General features: G+C 36.0%; 1 protein-coding gene across 10 annotated transcripts in view; it reads right to left on the bottom strand.

Annotated features, from left to right (window-relative positions):
- The window catches only part of HEATR5A (HEAT repeat containing 5A), a 112,154-nt gene that overhangs the window by 42,944 nt on the left and 50,409 nt on the right, over window positions 1-18,801 (bottom strand). For all 10 annotated transcript variants that reach the window (XM_033851202.2, XM_033851200.2, XM_033851206.2 and 7 more), the window contains 4 exons: window positions 11,456-11,565; window positions 6,825-6,988; window positions 6,430-6,605; window positions 176-281 (listed from right to left, as the gene is read on the bottom strand). In XM_033851202.2, the coding sequence (XP_033707093.1) occupies window positions 176-281; window positions 6,430-6,605; window positions 6,825-6,988; window positions 11,456-11,565 (556 nt within the window). The remainder of the gene's footprint in view (window positions 1-175; window positions 282-6,429; window positions 6,606-6,824; window positions 6,989-11,455; window positions 11,566-18,801) is intronic.

The following is an 18,801-nucleotide window of genomic DNA, read 5'->3' as shown; positions in this document are numbered from 1 at the left end:
AAAAAAAAAAAAAAAAAAGGTAAAAGGGGAATTACAAATCCTGAAACATTAAGAAAAATCGGGGGGGGGGGGAAAACCAGCCCTTTAAAAACACCTTCCCCAACCTACTTAGTTGGCCATACATTAGGGAAAAAAAATAATAAAGCAAACGTGAATTTTTAAAAAACAGAATTACCTTCAAGAAACTAGAAACTGAAGAAACAACATGTAACTGAACTACTTGTTGACGAGCTCCTTTTGTATGCTTTATACTGTCCAAAAGCTGTTCCAGTATGAGAAGCCTAAAATCAGAAACAAGATTTAAAGATAAAGTCAGTCAAAGGACAGTACTGAGTATCCACTACAAATTTGTTTTGTTGCATTTTGTTGGAACTACTAAAATGAGATAAACTGTTGTCAAACACACTGAAGCATTTTAGGAAATGAAAATATATCACAACCAATGCAAAAATATTTTGATTATGTGCCATTATGACCGTGGGGGAGAAGCATTATTTTGTGGAGAAATAACAACAAATTATCACTTAATACAGATTTACCCGGGCAAATTCAGCTATTTCAGCAACTATTTTCTAAACAAATATTTTGAAAGTCACTTGCGTCAACATTTTTGCTCTTAATAACAGGACATACTGGATTCAAATACATTCCTTCATTTTAAAGGTAGCACTGACTTCAGATAATAAGAAGCAGCACAGCCTTTCGAACCCCAACCATACCTTAAACATGTACTTGGGATCATACTATATATAACACAGTTTTTACACTTGCTTTTCTCACTTAACATTACCTCTTTAGCACTTTTCAAATCAATTTTTATTCTTTGATAATTTTCAGGAAGCCAAATTTTACTACACACATACTACAATTTATTCAACCATTCTCCTCCTGGTGGAGAGCAAATTTCTTATTTTCACAATTCTATGATGAATATATGCACATTACTTTTGGTGTGGGGTTGAATGTGTCCATGGGTTTTAATGTAGCTTCCATAAATTGTTTTTCATGTCCTTTTTTAAAATCCATTTGTTGAGATTAAAAATATGTAACCATGAAAGAAATCACCCCATTTTTTCCCATCAATTTCTCCAATGTTTAGAAACATTGCTTCAGAGCTCTGAACTTCCTTTCCCCCACTTCTCTCCCTTTAAATCAGGAAAACTGAAATAATTTTTAAGAATACTTCTTCCATTGTGAACTATCTTGATGGTAGGCATACACCTTATAATTTATCTTCATTTCTCTAGTATCTGGGTTTGTCATGTAGTCAGCAGTCAAATGTGCTTGTTGAACAATATAAAGGACAGTTGCACCCAGTGAGTGAAAACAGGGCATGACTGGCTGAAGATGGCACATGGGTATACTTTTACTCAACTCTAACGTACTTGCAATAGTATCTCTGAGCCTGTAACTAAATCTCTATCGTTCTGGTGAGGCCACAAGACCCAAATACAGTTTTGTTCCAAATGACAATTCTGTTATCAAAACAGAATAGATATGGGTATTGTGCTTTAAAAAACCCAGCTGTGGAAGAAGTTAAGTCAGAAAAAAGGGAAGGTGTGAAGTTACATGTGTATGACTTGAGGAAAGCAATATACATAAAATCAACTCAGAGAATATAATAAACATGGTGGATCACTAAAAATTTGGGGAAAAACCACGGTAACTCTAAGTAGTCTATTTAGTTAAATATTTATTTCCTTATTTCAAGGTTAATTCTGTTCATCATAATAAACCTGAAAAACTCAGAAAAGCACAGGAAAGAAAAATAAAATTCACCCATAATCCCACCATCTGGAAAGAGCCACTATTAACATTTGGCATCTTTGTTTTAGTCTCTCACCGGTCCCGTTCCCACCCCAGGTATATGGATATCATTTTTAGAAAACTGGGATCACAGTGTATACACTTTATTAGTAACTCTTTTTCATTTCCCTAAACATTAATCCCATCTTATTAATTACTGCACTGAAATAATTTTTTTTCTCTTTTTTCTCTTGGCCTCCTGTGATATTTCTTTTTTATTTTAATTGAAGTATAGTTGATGTACAATATTATATGTTACAGGTGTACAATATAGTGATTCACAATTTTTAAAGGTTATACTTAATTTATAGTTATTTAAAAATATTGGCTATATTCCCTGAGTTGTACAGTATATCCGTGTAGCTTATTTTTTACGTAATAGTTGGTACCTTTAATTCCCTCCCCCTATATTGCCCCTCCCCCTTCCCTCTCCCCACAGGTAACCACTAGATGGTTCTCTGTATCTGTGAGTCTGCTTTTTTGTTATATTCACTAGTTCATTATGTTTTTAGATTCCACATGTACTGAAATAATTTTAAATAGCTATTAGTATTATACAGTCTGGCAATACAATACCTTATTTACCCAGTTCCCTAGTTTGGGACATTTAGGCCATTTCTAATTTTTATTATAAATAACTTGATTAATGTATCATATAAAAGTTTTTTCTGCCTATTTTCCAAGATTATATTTAAGTCATTATGTTTCAAGAATACATTTATGCCCAAATTGCCTGCAGGAAGAAAAATTAAGGATAACCATATGGTTAGCCTTATGAATTTAAAACCTAAAACATCATTATTAGATCACATCCTAGTCACCTGCTATAATGGAACTGTGTCATGTTGAAAGTAGTAAAAATACTTAAGGTTAGAGCTTGAGAATTTTGTTACATTATAATAAAACCTGACCTGTACTATTTTCTTGCCCACATTCATGGGCCAAAGATTGTAAATGAGACTACCAGAGCCCAAAATATTTTTCTCCACCCTTTACCCCCAAATTCTGACAGAGATCACAACAAAACATTCTGAATCTTCAGGAAGATAGAGATGACCAGTTTTCAGTAATACTGAATTGGTATTCCTAAGTAGTATCAATTATAACATATAGTTATTAGTTCAGAATGAAATTAGATATTAAAAGTTTTGAGTCTGGATGAAATAAAAACACATAGGTAACTAAGTAAACAGCAAAGACATAAAATTTGAAAATGCTGATTTACCTTACTTATATTTTCAGAGAGGGTGTATAATGGTGAAAATTTTCACTACTGAGAACTATAACTATCCTTTCCCTCTCTCTTCATCAACTCACAATCTACATTATTTTATAGCATTTTTAGCAGTGGTTCTCAAACCTGGCTGTACACCAGAATCACCTAAGGAGTTTTTAAAAATTTCAGTGCCCAATGTAGTATGCATACCATTACTATTAAGTCAGAATCTACGTTTTAAAAAGTAGTTTTAAAAATCCCAATGATTGCAATGTACAGTCAAGGGTGAAACAATCTTCAGGTGAATTAAGCAATTCATTCTTTGCAATTAGGTGCAAAATATATTGAAAAGTAACCATAAACAACACATACACAAGATCAGTAATAACTTCTTCTCTGTGTAAAATATCTTGATATTCCAGAACTTTAAACATTTTAGTGCTTTAAAATTATCGATGCGAAGTTCTCTTATTTTTAGAATCCTATAGTCAAAATAAAGATAATTAGGGACTTCCCTGGTGGCACAGTGGTTAAGAATCCGCCTGCCAATGCAGGGGACGCGGGTCTGAGCCCTGGTCCGGGAAGATCCCACATGCCACAGAGCAACTAAGCCCATGTGCCACAACTACTGAGCCTGCGCTCTAGAGCCTGAAAGCCCCAACTACCGAGCCCGTGTACCACAACTACCAAGCCTGCACTCTAGAGCCCGTGAGCCACAACTACTGAGCCTATGTGCCACAACTACTGAAGCCGGCATGCCTAGAGCCTGTGCTCCGCAACAAGAGGAGCCACCAAAATGAGAAGCCCGCACACCACAACGAAATGTAGGCCCTGCTCATCGCAACTAGAGAAAGCTCATGTGCAGAACGAAGACCCAATGCAGCCAAAAACAAACAAATAAATAAATAAATTTAATAAAAAATAAAGATAATCAACTGATTCAAAGACAATTTAATCTCTAAGTACATAAATAAAATATGAAAAACCTATTTCTAATTTAGGACAACGTCATGTTAACTACAAGAGTTTCTTTTAAACTGTTTAAACACGAAGATAACCACGATAACAAAATGCTTTAAAATATTCACTTGTTGTTGAATACAGGTACTTTGATTAAGATATTTCTTCTCTAGAAATGCAAATCTATGGCCCAAAGAAGAAAGGTCTGCCATTTTAAACAAGTATCATACCTAGGATAACAGGAAATTAGAAACTTAACTTTCCTATCTATGTTTCTCTGTGGTGCTCTAAGAGCACCCATTGGAGACTGCTGATAGTTGCTGAATCTGGGATGCTGCCAGACAACTTCCTTTAAAATTCTCCAAACCACTGCCTACTATTTTTATTCAGTTAGAATCCAAACAGAATGTTTTGCTTTCACCAGGTCTCAACTTTTTTATTAAAACAAACAAAATCTCTCCTCCCTTGAATATTCATTCTATATATTATTTTCATCCAGGTGGGATAAAAAGAAATTTGACACGTTTTAAAGTTTATTAAACTTTAAACAACAGAAATAAGAAACTATTTCCTTGAGACTATAATTAGGCAATAAATCTGGGAGAAATAAAAAAAAAGAAAACCAAAAAAACCCCCCACGTTCTTTAGGAGAGTAATAAAATCAATTTTTTAAAAGGAAAGCTTCTAAGAAGTATACTTTTCTTTTTCACTTCTTATCTGAGACCTATCAAAAAGAGGTTAGTGGAGTCATTTAAAAACATGCTTAATTTAAATCTTTTGCCCACAAGGCTACCCCTGTTCCATCTACTGTAGTTACTGCTGTATTAATCCAAATTATTTTAAACTAACTGTATGCACTAGATAATAGTACAGTTACAGACTAGTACAAATCTCAACCTCTCCATCAATTCTTCTTTGAAAATTCCAGTTCACTGTGATTCTCCTCTCATCTTTTAGTGCTATAGCATTCAGTTATAACTTAGTCATATATTGTCTTAAAATACAACCCAAACTTTATAGTTATAGTATACACAGTGAACTATAGGCTACAAATTTCAAATCATCTCTTGAAATTAATCTCAAAATATACATGTAGCGTATAATACTGAGTAAAAACTATCAATACTATCATTTTAAATGAAGATATGAAGCTATTAAAAATCAACATAAATGTTATTCATTTTTCTATCCACTGAAAGTAAACTATCCAAAAGCCTGTTTCAGAAATGTGTTGCCGACAAGACTCAAATATTTTTTGTGAGTCTTCATCAGAGACCAAGGTAACCTCCTTACCTAATTGGTATTCTCTGGAAGACAACAGATAAAATGATATAAAAGCTATGAGCTAGTCAAATGCGTGTTGCTTGTCTAGCATGAAAGAGACAGAGAATGAATGGGAATGAATGAGGATAGTTAATAATTTACAAACTGTTAACCAGCACAGCCCATGGGAGAGATTCACTTCCCACATAGTGTCTCAGATAGAAATTTCCTGGATACTAGCTATCAGAAGTGTTTTTTGATTCCCAAGAAAGTTATTATCCTGTTATTGAGAAACTCATTCTCAATGAGAAATCATTAGAAGCTTTTTTTTTTCTTAATTTTATTTATTTTTGGCTGTGTTGGGTCTTCATTGCTGCACGCGGGCTTTCTCTAGTTGTGGCAAGCAGGGGCTACTCTTCATTGTGGTGAGTGGGCTTCTCATTGCGGTGGCTTCTCTTGCTGCAGAGCACGGGCTCTCGGTGTGCAGGCTTCAGTAGTTGCAGCACGCAGGTTCAGTAGTTGTGGTGCACGGGCTTAGCTGCTCTGTGGCATGTGGGATCTTCCCGGACCAGGGATTGAACCCGTGTCCCCTGCATTGGCAGGCGGATTCTTAACCACTGAGCCACCATGGAAGTCCCAGAAGCCTTTGATTTTTAAAAACCAAAGTTCATTTTGAGTGAAGTGAATCCACCAAATTGAAGACTAATCTGTTTTAATCTAATTTTTGAAATCTACTAAAATGAAGACTAATCCCTGGATCTATGATGGCTTGATAAGGCCTCCAAGGTAAGAAAGCCTATGAGACCTTGTGTAAGCAGAAAACCAGGGTTTTACTTGTAACAATAGCTCATAAATCACTGTTCTTGTGACACTGAGTTTTTCATTTGTATTTTCAGCTAGATGAGAAGCTAATGTGGGAAAAGCATTGCATCCACAATAGTGCCTAGCAGTTTTCGGTTTAATCTCATCATTGACTTAATTACTTCTTATTAAATATTAGCCAGGTGAATGAACAAGAGCCTTTAATCTTACCTTCACCTGTCATCTATAAGGAATCTTTGATATTAATGAGAACTTCTGACAACATCATTCTTACCCACGGGTTCTCTATTATGCATTCATTGAACCAATTACCAATCCTGAAATGTTATTTCAGGATAAGTGAACTACTGAAGATGGTTTACCTTTGAGCTTCTCCCACATGAGCACATACAACTCCAAAGAGCTTGACTGCAGAGCTAATAACTGATAGTGTTGGAGGTAAGGGCTTAGGCACCGAATCTCCCTCTACATCTTTCTCGTAAATAGAATAAGGGTCATATTCGAGACTTCCACAAGCAATACCATTACCAAGCAGGAGCTAAAAGAAAAAAAAAATTACATATAAGGTTTTAAAACCACTGTTCAGGACTTCCCTGGAGGTCCAGTGGTTGGGACTCTATACTCCCACTGCAGGGGGCATGGGTTTGATCCCTGGTCGGGGAACTAGGATCCCACATGCCAGAAGGTATGCCCCAAAATAAAAATAAAACCACTGTTTACAGATTGAATCAACCCAGTTATTGAAAAATGACCATACCTGTTCTTCAATAAATCTATGGTCAGTATCTTGTAGCAAAGGACTTAATATTAGAAGATCATCCTGATGACAGAGGCGTGGAAGTAAAAATGTGGATGCTGCCACCTGTATATCAGGGGCAGTCAAGTCAGCAGCCAGCTCTCTGAGGACAGCACAAAGGTATCCTGTTGAATCAGAGAAAAAGGGCAATTAGCAATTTAGTAATAGCAGTTAACTGGTCCAAGAATGGGGTTAAAAAAGCCCAGGCTGAACTTTAATCTACATATCAGCTAACTTTAATCTATCACAGCCAAAGCTAATATATCTCCTCCTTGAGGATGTCCTACCGATGAATGGCTCAACTATGTGTTGCTGGTCACAAGGATAAGAACAGACATCTCAAAGTATATGTGTATGTATACTTTGTGATACTGAATAAATACTACACCCATTTTATTTAAATGACATAAAGCATAAAAACAGAATGAAAAAAGAGGAAAAGATACAAAGGCAGAAAAAGAAGGCATAATAGTATGACACCCTAACACCCCACCACCCCAGCGTATGACTGTCACTCATCCTAATCAGCTGGATTAACCTCATTCACCTATACTCCCAATCTACTGTCTCACCACTCCCCATATTATTTTGAAGCAATCCCTGGAAAGCATATCATTTCATCTATAAATATTTCATCGTGTATCACTAGACTTGAGGACATTTTAAACAATCTCATTATCACAATTTCGTGTTTTAAAAATCACTAAACAGGGACTTCCCTAGGGGTCCAGTGCTTAAGACTCCGCACTCCCAATGCAGGGGGCCTGGGTTCGATCCCTAGTCAGGAAACTAGATCCCACATCCCACAACTAAGAGCCCACATGCTGCGACAAAGATCCCACATGCTGCAATGAAGACCCTGTGCAGCCAAATAAATACAGTGAATAAATAAATAAAAATCACTAAACATCAAATACACATTCAGTGCTCAAATTGTCAACTGCTTCATTAATGCCTGTTTTTGTTTGCTTTTTATGTTTGAATCCAGACCTAAGTGAAGTATACATGTTGTAGCTACCTGATATATCTTAAGTCTCTTTCAATCTCAAGTTCTCCCCTCAACTTTTGTTGCCCGTAATTTATTTGAAGAAATAAGATTATTTGTTCTATAGAAGTTTTTATAGATTACAGCCCCCAAGGTAATTTAATTTGTTCCTTTAATGTCTGCATTTTTTTGTAAACTGGAACCTGGATCTAGGGAGGATTCATCTTTTTTTTTTGGTTTGTTTGTATTTTGGGTGCCAACCTAGTTCATAGGCAGCATTGAGATTTTCCTTGAGACATGAGACAACGTATGGCTGTCTCTTTTATATATACGGTTGGAAAAACTGGTCCAATTATCACACTGACCTAAGTTACCATTTCAAAGATATTTATCCTACTTTCTGATGGATTCGCAATAGAAAATTTTATCCACCTAGAGCATAACTGACTTTTGCTAGCTTGTAACTTAAGTACTTTAGGAAAGTGTAAAAATCATCTTGGAGAAACATTCACTTTTGGTTTTAAGCAACACCGTCAGAACGAAATGAAGACTTGACTGAGTCTACTTATTAGAAGTGACAGGATGAGTTAGGAAGGGCTCACCTCCCATTATTTTCTGTATTATTAGTAGTGGTAAGAGTAGTAACAACAAATATTTATTGAGGATGTAATATGTGTCAGTAAATGTCCTAAAAGCTTTACATATAGTTTTCATAACCACCTCAAGAGGTCCAGTTAGTACTGTTATTTTATTAGGTAAGGAAACAGGAACAGAGAGTCTGTTAATTGCCCAAAGTCACACAGCAGTTACATGGCAGAGTTTGACTGAAACACAGGTAGTCCAGGCTTCAGAACGTAAGTTTTTAACTATCATGCTCATTCATACATTCAAACTGTGTTTAATATAATATACAAAGATGTTATTATATATAATCCTCCCTTCAAGAAGATAGAAGAGTTTCCCTGGTGGCACAGTGGTTAAGAATCCACCTGCCAATGCAGGGGACATGGGTTTGATCCCTGGCCCGGGAAGATCCCACATGCCACGGAGCAACTAAGCCCATGCGCCACAACTACTGAGCCTGCACTCTAGAGCCCACGTGCCACAACTACTGAAGCCTGTGCTTAGTAGTTCAGGCCTAGAGCCTGTGCTCTGCAACAAGAGAAGCCACCAAAATGAGAAGCCTGAGCACAACAAAGAGTAGCCCCTGCTCACCGCAACTAGAGAAAGCCCACGCACAGCAACGAAGACCCAACGCAGCCAAAAATAAAAACAAACAAATAAATAAATTCATATATATAAAAAAAGAAGATATAAGATACTGGACACACACATGTTAACTATAAAATGAAGGTAGGAAGTACTAAGTTTCATAGAGGATGAAAAGAGAACTGCTGAGGTTAGAGAAAGGAGAGGTTACACAGGATTTGGGGACAGCAGACAGGGATAATAAAAACTTAATGAAGCAGACGAGAGTTGCTTGAAGGAATGTCTGTTAGTTTAATTACCAGTATACGATACTCAGAAAAATAATTCTGTTGGTAGTACAATACGCAAGGTATGTTTGGTACTACAGCTAAATGTGACAACAGTGGTAAATCTCCATTTCTCATTTAAAGTGACTGACTGCTGGCCTAACTCTCCCTGAACAAAGTACTCAAAGATGATTCAATTTTAAAATGCAAATATGCCTTTGTTGTAGAAATACATCACTTTCTGATGCTAATGAGGAGCAATTTTCAGTGTAGAGAAAATTAAAATACTTGAAAGGAGATCCATAACAAAACTAAGATAGGAAATAAAAATTAAGAACCCAATTTTCTTTTTTTTTGAGGTACGCGGGCCTCTCACTGTTGTGGCCTCTCCCGTTGTGGAGCAACAGGCTCCGGACGCGCAGGCTCAGCAGCCATGGCTCACGGGCCCAGCCGCTCCACGGCATGTGGGATCTTCCGAGACCGGGGCACGAACCCGTGTCCCCTGCATCGGCAGGCGGACTCTCAACCACTGCGCCACCAGGGAAGCCCTAGATTTTCTTTTTTCAACAAGTTAGTTCATAGTAATTCCTGACTTCATTTCCCAGTGAACACTCTGGAACTGATTTTAAATCTATACACTAGTATATTAATTATTCCTTTAAGACTTCTGATTGCATTCCCAAACTCCAATTCTGAGAAAATAGTACAAGACTTTGTTTTTCTCTTTAAGTCCTTCAAGGGCAGACTTATATTATCATTTATCAGAAGATACACTGTGGATTTTAAGTTGATATCCTAATATTCCTATATGTTTAATGAAGACTTCAAAAAATCAATTTTTTCATCTGTAGTTTGAGACAGACCTACCACTAAGCTTTGTCTATTTATTCTCTACTAGGTTACTTATAAATGGATTGGCAGCACGGCATGAAACAGATCTATGTTATCTTGATTCTACTATTTACTGGATACATAAACTTGAGTTGGTTTTTGTAACCGCTTTGTGCCTTTATCTGTCAAATGAGGAAAATGTAACTAGCTCACTGTATTATCCTAAGATAAATGGGGTAATATAAACAATTTCTAGTACACCACCTGGCATACAGAAATGACTCTTGATACAGTTTCTGAGAAAGGGCAATGTACAATGTATCCACTTTTTTTCCAGAGAAGTAAATACAAAATTCTTATTTTATATCAAACATTTTGCTAGGTACATTTGTGAACCAGGAAGAGAGGTGGTAGGAATAATATCACTCACATAATGATAAAGGCCAAGACAGAAGTTATAAGTTAGTATCAATATTTTGAACTACTGTGGTATATATTATATTGCATTTATTTGCAGAATAAAGATATAAAACAATAAAAGCAGTATTTTTACAAGAAATAGATTTGAAGAAACATTGACTTAATATGGTTGGTTGAAAATGATAAAAATTTAAAAAAAATAGATGCTCCCATTAGAGACAACTTTCAGCTTTCACCTCTTAAAACAAGCATCTTAAGTTATTCAGTAGTAGTAGCAATGTATTTTCTTAAAACTGTATTTTAAATTTACAAGAAAAGTTTTAGAACTAATTGTAAAATAGGGGCAAGTTTATTTTACCAAATGCAGTATTCTAGTATTCCAAAGCCATCCTGGGCCTCATAAAAGCAAAACCTACATTATAAACTTAATAAAATCAATTATACCTTGGTATACTGTTCAAAATTAAACTTCTATCTGGGCAGAGTTAAGAATGGAATAGTGGAAGGAAACGTATACAACAGATAACCACTCTAGAAGGAAACTAGGAGTGGCCAAATTTCTAATAGATTTGAATTATATATTCTGCAGAAAACCCTGGAGTAGAATCAAGCCCAATCTTTGTGACTCATTCTCTCCCACACAGTGCAACTAGGGACTTTTTCTCAGAAGAGAGAACACTGCAAGAAATGAAGAAGTAGTTTTTTTTTTTTATGTATTTTATTTACTATAAAATCGTGAACACATGGGTTAAGACTGAACTCCCTAAACCTCCGAGAAACAAAGCACTAAATAACTGCCATATAATTCATTTGTTCAGGTATTACTTTCCAGGCACTGTGTTAGCCACAAACAGTAAAACATTTTGGTGTAAGGCACATACCTTCATAGGTCTCAGGAGGTAATAAAATCAACAATTCATAAAGCCTCTGTCTATAAACTACTGATGGTGTTTTCAAAGGACTTCCGTATGTTTTTAGTATTGAAGAAAGCCTTAAAGTAAAAGAAAAAACACATCTTAAGTGTGTACGTTATACAACAACGTATAAATATTCAACATGTTGACATATAAAGTAGCTATATATAATCAGTGAACATTAGCGCTGCTTCTATTATTTTTTATAATGTGTGACTTTAAGTTAAAAGAGGAATTATAAGCATCACAGATGAAAACTATTTTGCTATCTTTTCTACACACTTCATAAAACTATATATTCAGCTAAGATTTCTAAGGCTGTATCTTATCTAGAAGCTGCAACTCTTACTAAACTCCAAAATTTACAACACTGCATTTGTGAAAAATAAAATCTATTACATAAAAAAGGAACAGGCCAAAGAAACAAACAAATTGAAGACACAAATACCTAGAGAAAAATCCAAGTGTCTGTTAGAAACTTGATCTGGAATGTGATCACCAAATAAAAATGAATCCACAAAATCATAAAACAAATTCTCTTTTAATAAAGCACAAGCTAAGCCAATGTTTCCCTAAAAGTTCCAGTCATGAAATCTCTTAACACTTCCTGTCTTCACTCTCTTCTTTCATGTTCATGTACTTTTTTTAAATCTTCTATTCATTCTCACTACTGATATTAAGACATCATTTTACTGATATTCATTCAACTAACAAATATTTATTAAAGGATTACTACTCTTTGCCAAGGTACCATGTTATCAACTGGTGTACAGTTTTCATCCCCTGTAGCAATACACAAATTCAATGGAATTACTTTTGCTGTGCCACTGGAATAAATCCACTATGCTGTCATGGAATGAGGTTTCCAGGTACTCTAAGAAATTCTGGCAATGTTTATTCATTTGTATTTTCTAGAAAAATACCGCTTGCTTTTACTCGTTTCTAGATGAAAAGAAGAGTTATCTTTGACTTGTCATTTTATTAAAAAAGAAAAAGTTGGTTCCATTTTTTATCTTTCAGGTTAGTAAACAACATTTATAAAACCTGGGTAGAAGGTTTTTAGTTATGAAAGTTAAGAATAAATCCACTGTAATTTTGTACTTCTCTAAAACAAGATTGGAAGAATTACAGCTGACATATGAAAACTATTTAAATCATATTGACAAGACATTAAGAAATTACAAATTATATCCTTAAAGATCCTGCAACATTCATTTAGTTTAAATACAACAGAATTTAGCTCAGAGGGTTGTTCGCATGCGCGTGTTTAAAGAAAATAAGATGTATACAACAAAATTAGAACTTAGGAAAGCATTCCTAGGGGTTTCTGCTTCTATAAGTAGGGCAGATTAGAGTCTCTGAAGGGCCTTCCTCTATAAATACACTTAGATCCTGGATAAAAGATAATTAGCATTGCTAGACTTGAAGAAAGGGACTTTTCCAAGGCTTAACTCCCACCCTACCAAACAAACAAACATAAAATGCATGAAACAAAACATGAGCTAAAATCAGAGTGGGAACACCAATACCAATACCAACAAAAGAACTTCAGTTGAGCTTGTGACCCTGGCAAGGTAGTGTTGATAAATGGGATCTCCTGAAGGTAGTTTAAATGGTCCCAGGTCCTGGCAGAGGCAAAGGCCTATTGAATTAAACCCAGCTGAAGAGAAAATTAGTGAACTGGAAGAGACAGCAGAATAAATCACCCAGAAAACAGCAGAAAGAAAAGGAAAAAATATATATATTAGAAAAAGATTAAGAGACATGGAAGACAATACAAAGAGACTGAAAATTTGTTTAATGACAGCTCCGGAAGGAAAGTTTAACAAGAACGGAAAACAGGCAATATTTAAAGAGATAACAGCCACTTTTCCAGAACTCCTGAAAGACATGAATCCAACGAAATATACAGCAAATTGGATAAAGAAATTCACAAACTGCCAGTTTAAAGCAGAAATTGTGAGATTCAATTTTTAAGAACTCCAATTATATGCAGTTTATGATACACCTAAAAACACAGTGACATGGAAAAAGACATACCACACATATAATACTGTAAACATTAGACTTTAATCAAAAAGTATTACTAAGGACGAAGAGAGTTATTGTATAATGATAAAAGATTCAACTCATCGGGAAGATATAATTACTTTCTCAAAATATGAAAAAAGAAACATAAAACTTCGGAGAAAAACTGATAAACCCAATATCACAGTGGAGTTTAACACATCACTCTCAATTATTGATAGGTTAAACAGAGAAAAGGTTAGTGAAAATAGACGGAACAATGTGACTAAAAGAACATTTGTATAGAGCAAGTCTCAACAAATTTAAAGGACAAGTAACATACAGATCATATTCACTAAGTACAATGCAATTACGTTAACAATCAGTAACAAAACTGCAAGCTAAAAACTGTTGCATACATTCAGAAACTTAAAAACATACTTCTGAACAACTTCAAAGAAATTATAATGAAATTTTAAAACACATAAAATGGAAAAAATAGAAATAATAATTTCAATACTTGTAGAATTCAGCAACTGGATCCTTACAGGGAAAATTATGGCCTTAGCTTATATTAAAAGAATTGAAAGAAATTCAGTGAGCTAAGCATTCAAATTAAGCTGTCAGAAGAAGAACAAGAATTTAAGAAAATGGGAATAATAACAAGCAATAATTAATGAAATAGAAAACAAGTTCAAGTTTCGTTCACAATGGCGGAGTAGAAGGACGTGCGCTCGCTCCCTCTTGTGAGAGCACCGGAATCACATCAGGACTCAGGGGGAAGGAGCAGTGACCCCATAGGAGACTGAACCAGACCTACCTGCTAGCGTTGGAGGGTCTCTGCAGAGGCAGGGGGTGGCTGTGGCTCACTGAGGGGACAAGGACACTGGCAGCAGAAGTTCTGGGAAGTACTCCTTGGCATGAGGCCTCCCAGAGTCCGCCATAAGCCTTAGCAAAGAGCATGTAGCCTCCAGTGCTCGGTCACCTCAGGCCAAACAACCAACAGGGAGGGAACGCAGTCCCACCCATCAGCAGACAAGCGGATTAAAGTTTTACTGAGCTCTACCCTCCACCAGTTCCTTCAATCAAGAAGCTTGCACAAGCCTCTTAGATAGGCTCATCCACCAGAGGGCAGAGAGCAGAAGGAAGAACTACAATACTGCAGCCTGTGGGATGAAAACCACATTCACAGAAAGACAGACAAAATGAAAAGGCAGAGGACTATGTACCAGATGAAGGAACAAGATAAAACCCCAGAAATACAAATAAATGACGTGGAGATAGGCAACCTTCCAGAAAAAGAATTCAGAATAATGATAGTGAAGATGATCCAGGACCTCGGAAAAAGAACGGAGGCAAAGATCAAGAAGATGCAAGAAAGGTTTAACAAAGACCCAGAAGAATTAAAGAACAAACACCTAGAAGAATTAAAGAACAAACAAGCAAAGATAAACAATACAATAAATGAAATGAAAAATACATGAGAAGAAATCAATAGCAGAATAACTGAGGCAGAAGAAAGGATAAGTGACCTGGAAGACAGAATGGTGGAATTCACTGCCATGGAACAGAATAAAGAAAAAAGAATGACAAGAAATGAAGACAGGCTAAGAGACCTCTGGGACAAGATTAAAAACACCAACATTCACATTATAGGGGTCCCAGAAGAAGAAGACAGAGAGAAAGGACCCAAGAAAATATTTGAAGAGATTAAACTTCCCCAACATGGGAAAGGAAATAGCCACCCAAGGCCAGGAAGCACAGAGAGTCCCATACAGGACAAACCCAAGGAGAAACATCCCGAAACACATAGTAATCAAATTGACAAAAATTAAAGACAAAGAAAAATTACTGAAAGCAACAAGGGAAAAATGACAAATAACATACAAGGGAACTCCCATAAGGTTAACAGCTGATTTCTCAGCAGAAACTCTACAAGCCAGAAGGGAGTGGCACAGTATATTAAAAGTGATATAAGGGAAGAACCTACAACCAAGATTACTCTACCCGGCAAGGATCTCATTCAGATTAAACAGAGAAATCAAAAGGTTTACAGACAAGCAAAAGCTAAGAGAATTCAGCACCACCAAACCAGCTCTACAACAAATGCTAAAGGAACTTCTCTAAGTGGGAAACACAAGAGAAGAAAAGGACCTACAAAAACAAACCCAAAACAATTAAGAAAATAGTAATAGGAACATACATATCAATAATTACCTTAAATATGAATGGATTAAATGCCCCAACCAAAAGACATAGGGTTGCTGAATGGATACAAAAACAAGAGCCATATATATGCTGTATACAAGAGACCCACTTCACACCTAGGGACTCATACAGACTGAAAGTGAGAGGACTGAAAAAGATATTCCATTCAAATGCAAATCAAATGAAAGCTGGAGTAGCAATATTCATATCAGATAAAACAGACTTAAAAATAATGTTACAAGAGACAAGGAAGGACACTACATAATGATCAAGCAATCAATTTAAGAAGAAGACATAACAATTATAAATATATATGCACCCAGGGGCTTCCCTGGTGGTGCAGTGGTTAAGAATCTTCCTGCCAATGCAGGGGACATGGGTTTGAGCCCTGGTCTGGGAAGATCGCACATGCCACAGAGCAACTAAGCCAGTGTGCCACAACTACTGAGCCTGCGCTCTAGAGCCCGTGAGCCACAACTACGGAAGCCCACATGCTTAGAGTCCATGCTCCGCAACAAGAGAAGCCACTGTAATGAGTAGTCCGCACACCACAATGAAGAGTAGCCCCTGCTCGCCGCAACTAAAGCCTGTGCGCAGCTATAAAGACCCAATGCAGCCAAAAATAAAAGAAATTAATTAAAAATAAGTAAATAAATAAATATGCACCCAACACAGGAGCACATCACTACATAAGGCAAATGATAACAGCTATAAAACAGGAAATTAACAGTAACACAATAATAGTGGGGGATGTTAACACCTCACTTACACCAATAGACAGATCATCCAAACATAAAATTAATAAGAAACACAACCTTTAGACCTAGAGTCTGTCATACAGAGTGAAGTAAGTCAGAAAGAAAAAGACAAATACCGTATGCTAACACATATATATGGAATTTAAGAAAAAAATGTCATGAAGAACCTAGGGGTAAAGCAGGAATAAAGACGCAGACCTCTTAGAGAACGGACTTGAGGTTATGGGGAGGGGGAAGGGTGAGCTGTGACAGGGCGAGAGAGAGTCATGGGCATATACATAGTAACAAACGCAGTAAGGTAGATAGCTAGTGGGAAGCAGCCGCATGGCACAGGGATATTGGCTCGGTACTTTGTGACAGCCTGGAGGGGTGGGATGGGGAGGGTGGGAGGGAGGGAGACGCAACAGGGAAGACATATGGGAACATATGTTTATGTATGACTGATTCACTTTGTTATAAAGCAGAAACTAACACACCATTGTAAAGCAATTATACCCCAATAAAGATGTTAAAAAAAAAAAATAAAATAAAAAAAAAAAAAAAAAAAAAGAAACACAACCTTTAGATGACACAACAGACCAGACAGATTTAACTAACATTTATAGGACATTCCATCTGAAAATAGCAGATTACACTTTCTTCTCAAGTGCACATGGAACATTCTTCAGGACAGATCAAATGCTGGGTCACAAATCAAGCCTCAGTAAATTTAAGAAAACTGAAATCATATCAAGTATCCTTTCTAACCACAATGCTATGAGATTAGAAATAAATTACAGGGAAAAAAACCATAAAACACAAACACACGAAGGCTAAACAATATGTTACTAAATAACCAAGAGATCACTGATGAAATCAAAGAGGAAATCAAAAAATACCTAGAGACAAAAGACAACGAAAACATGATGATCCAAAACTTACGTGATACAGCAAAAGCAGTTCTAAGAGGGAATTTTATAGCAGTACAATCCTACCTCAAGCAACAAGATAAATCTCAAATAACAATCTAACCTTACACCTAAAGGAACTAGAGAAAGAACAAACAAAACCCTAAGTTAGTAGAAGGGAAGAAATCATAAAGATCAGAGCAGAAATAAATGAAATACAAAGAAAACAATAGCAAAGATCAATAAAACTAAATGTTGGTTTTTTGAGAAGATAAACAAAATTGATAAACCTTTAGCCAGACTCATCAAGAAAAAGAAGACTCAAATCAACAGAATTAGAAACGAAAAAGGAGAAGTTACAATGAACACTGCAGAAATACAAAGCATCCTAAGAGACTACTACAAGCAACTCTTTGCCAATAAAATGGACAACCTGGAAGAAATGGATAAATTCACAGAAAGGTATAACCTTCCAAGACCGAACCAGGAAGAAATAGAAAATATGAACAGACCAATCACAAGGAATGAAGTTGAAACTGTGATTAAAAATCATCCAACAAACAAAAGTCCAGGACCAGATGGCTTCACAGGTGAATTCTATCAAACATTTAGAGAAAATCTCACACCCATCCTTCTCAAACTCTTCCAAAAAATTGTAGAGGAGGGAACACTCCTAAAGTCATTCTACGAGGCCACCATCACCCTGATGCCAAAACCAGACAGAGATACTACAAAAAAAGAAAATTACAGACCAATATCACTGATGAATATAGATGCAAAAATCCTCAATAAAATACTAGCAAACAGAATCCAACAACACATTAAAAGGATTATACACCATGACCAAGTGGGATTAATCCTGGGATGCAAGGATTCTTCAATATATGCAAATCAATGTGATACACCATATTAACAAATTGGAGAATAAATACCATACGATCATCTCAATAGATGCAGAAAAGCTTTTGACAAAATTCAACAGCCATTTATGGTAAAAAAAACTCTCCAGAAAGTGGGCAGAGGGAACCTACCTCAACACAATAATGGCCTTATATGACAAACCCAAAGCGAACATTGTTCTCAATAGTGAAAACATGAAAGCATTTCCTCTAAGATCAGGAACAAGACAAAGATGTTCACTCTCACCACTATTATTGAACATAGCCTTGGAAGTTTTAGCCATGGCAATCAGAGAAGAAAAAGAAATAAAAGGAATCCAAATTGGAAAAGAAGAAGTAAAACTGTCAGTGTTTGCAGATGACATGATACTATACATAGAAAATCCTAAAGATGCCACCAGAAAACTACTAGAGCTAGTCAATTAATTTGGTAACGTAACAGGATGCAAAACTGATGCACAGAAATCTCATGCATTCCTATACACTAATAACAGAAAATCAGAAAGAGAAATCAAGGAAACACTCCCATTCACAACTGCAACAAAAAGAATAAA

Source organism: Tursiops truncatus, chromosome 2 (assembly GCF_011762595.2).
Source record: "Tursiops truncatus isolate mTurTru1 chromosome 2, mTurTru1.mat.Y, whole genome shotgun sequence".
NCBI lineage: Eukaryota > Metazoa > Chordata > Mammalia > Artiodactyla > Delphinidae > Tursiops > Tursiops truncatus.
The sequence above is the reverse complement of the archived record's forward strand: the minus strand, read 5'-3'. Positions and strand labels throughout refer to the sequence as shown.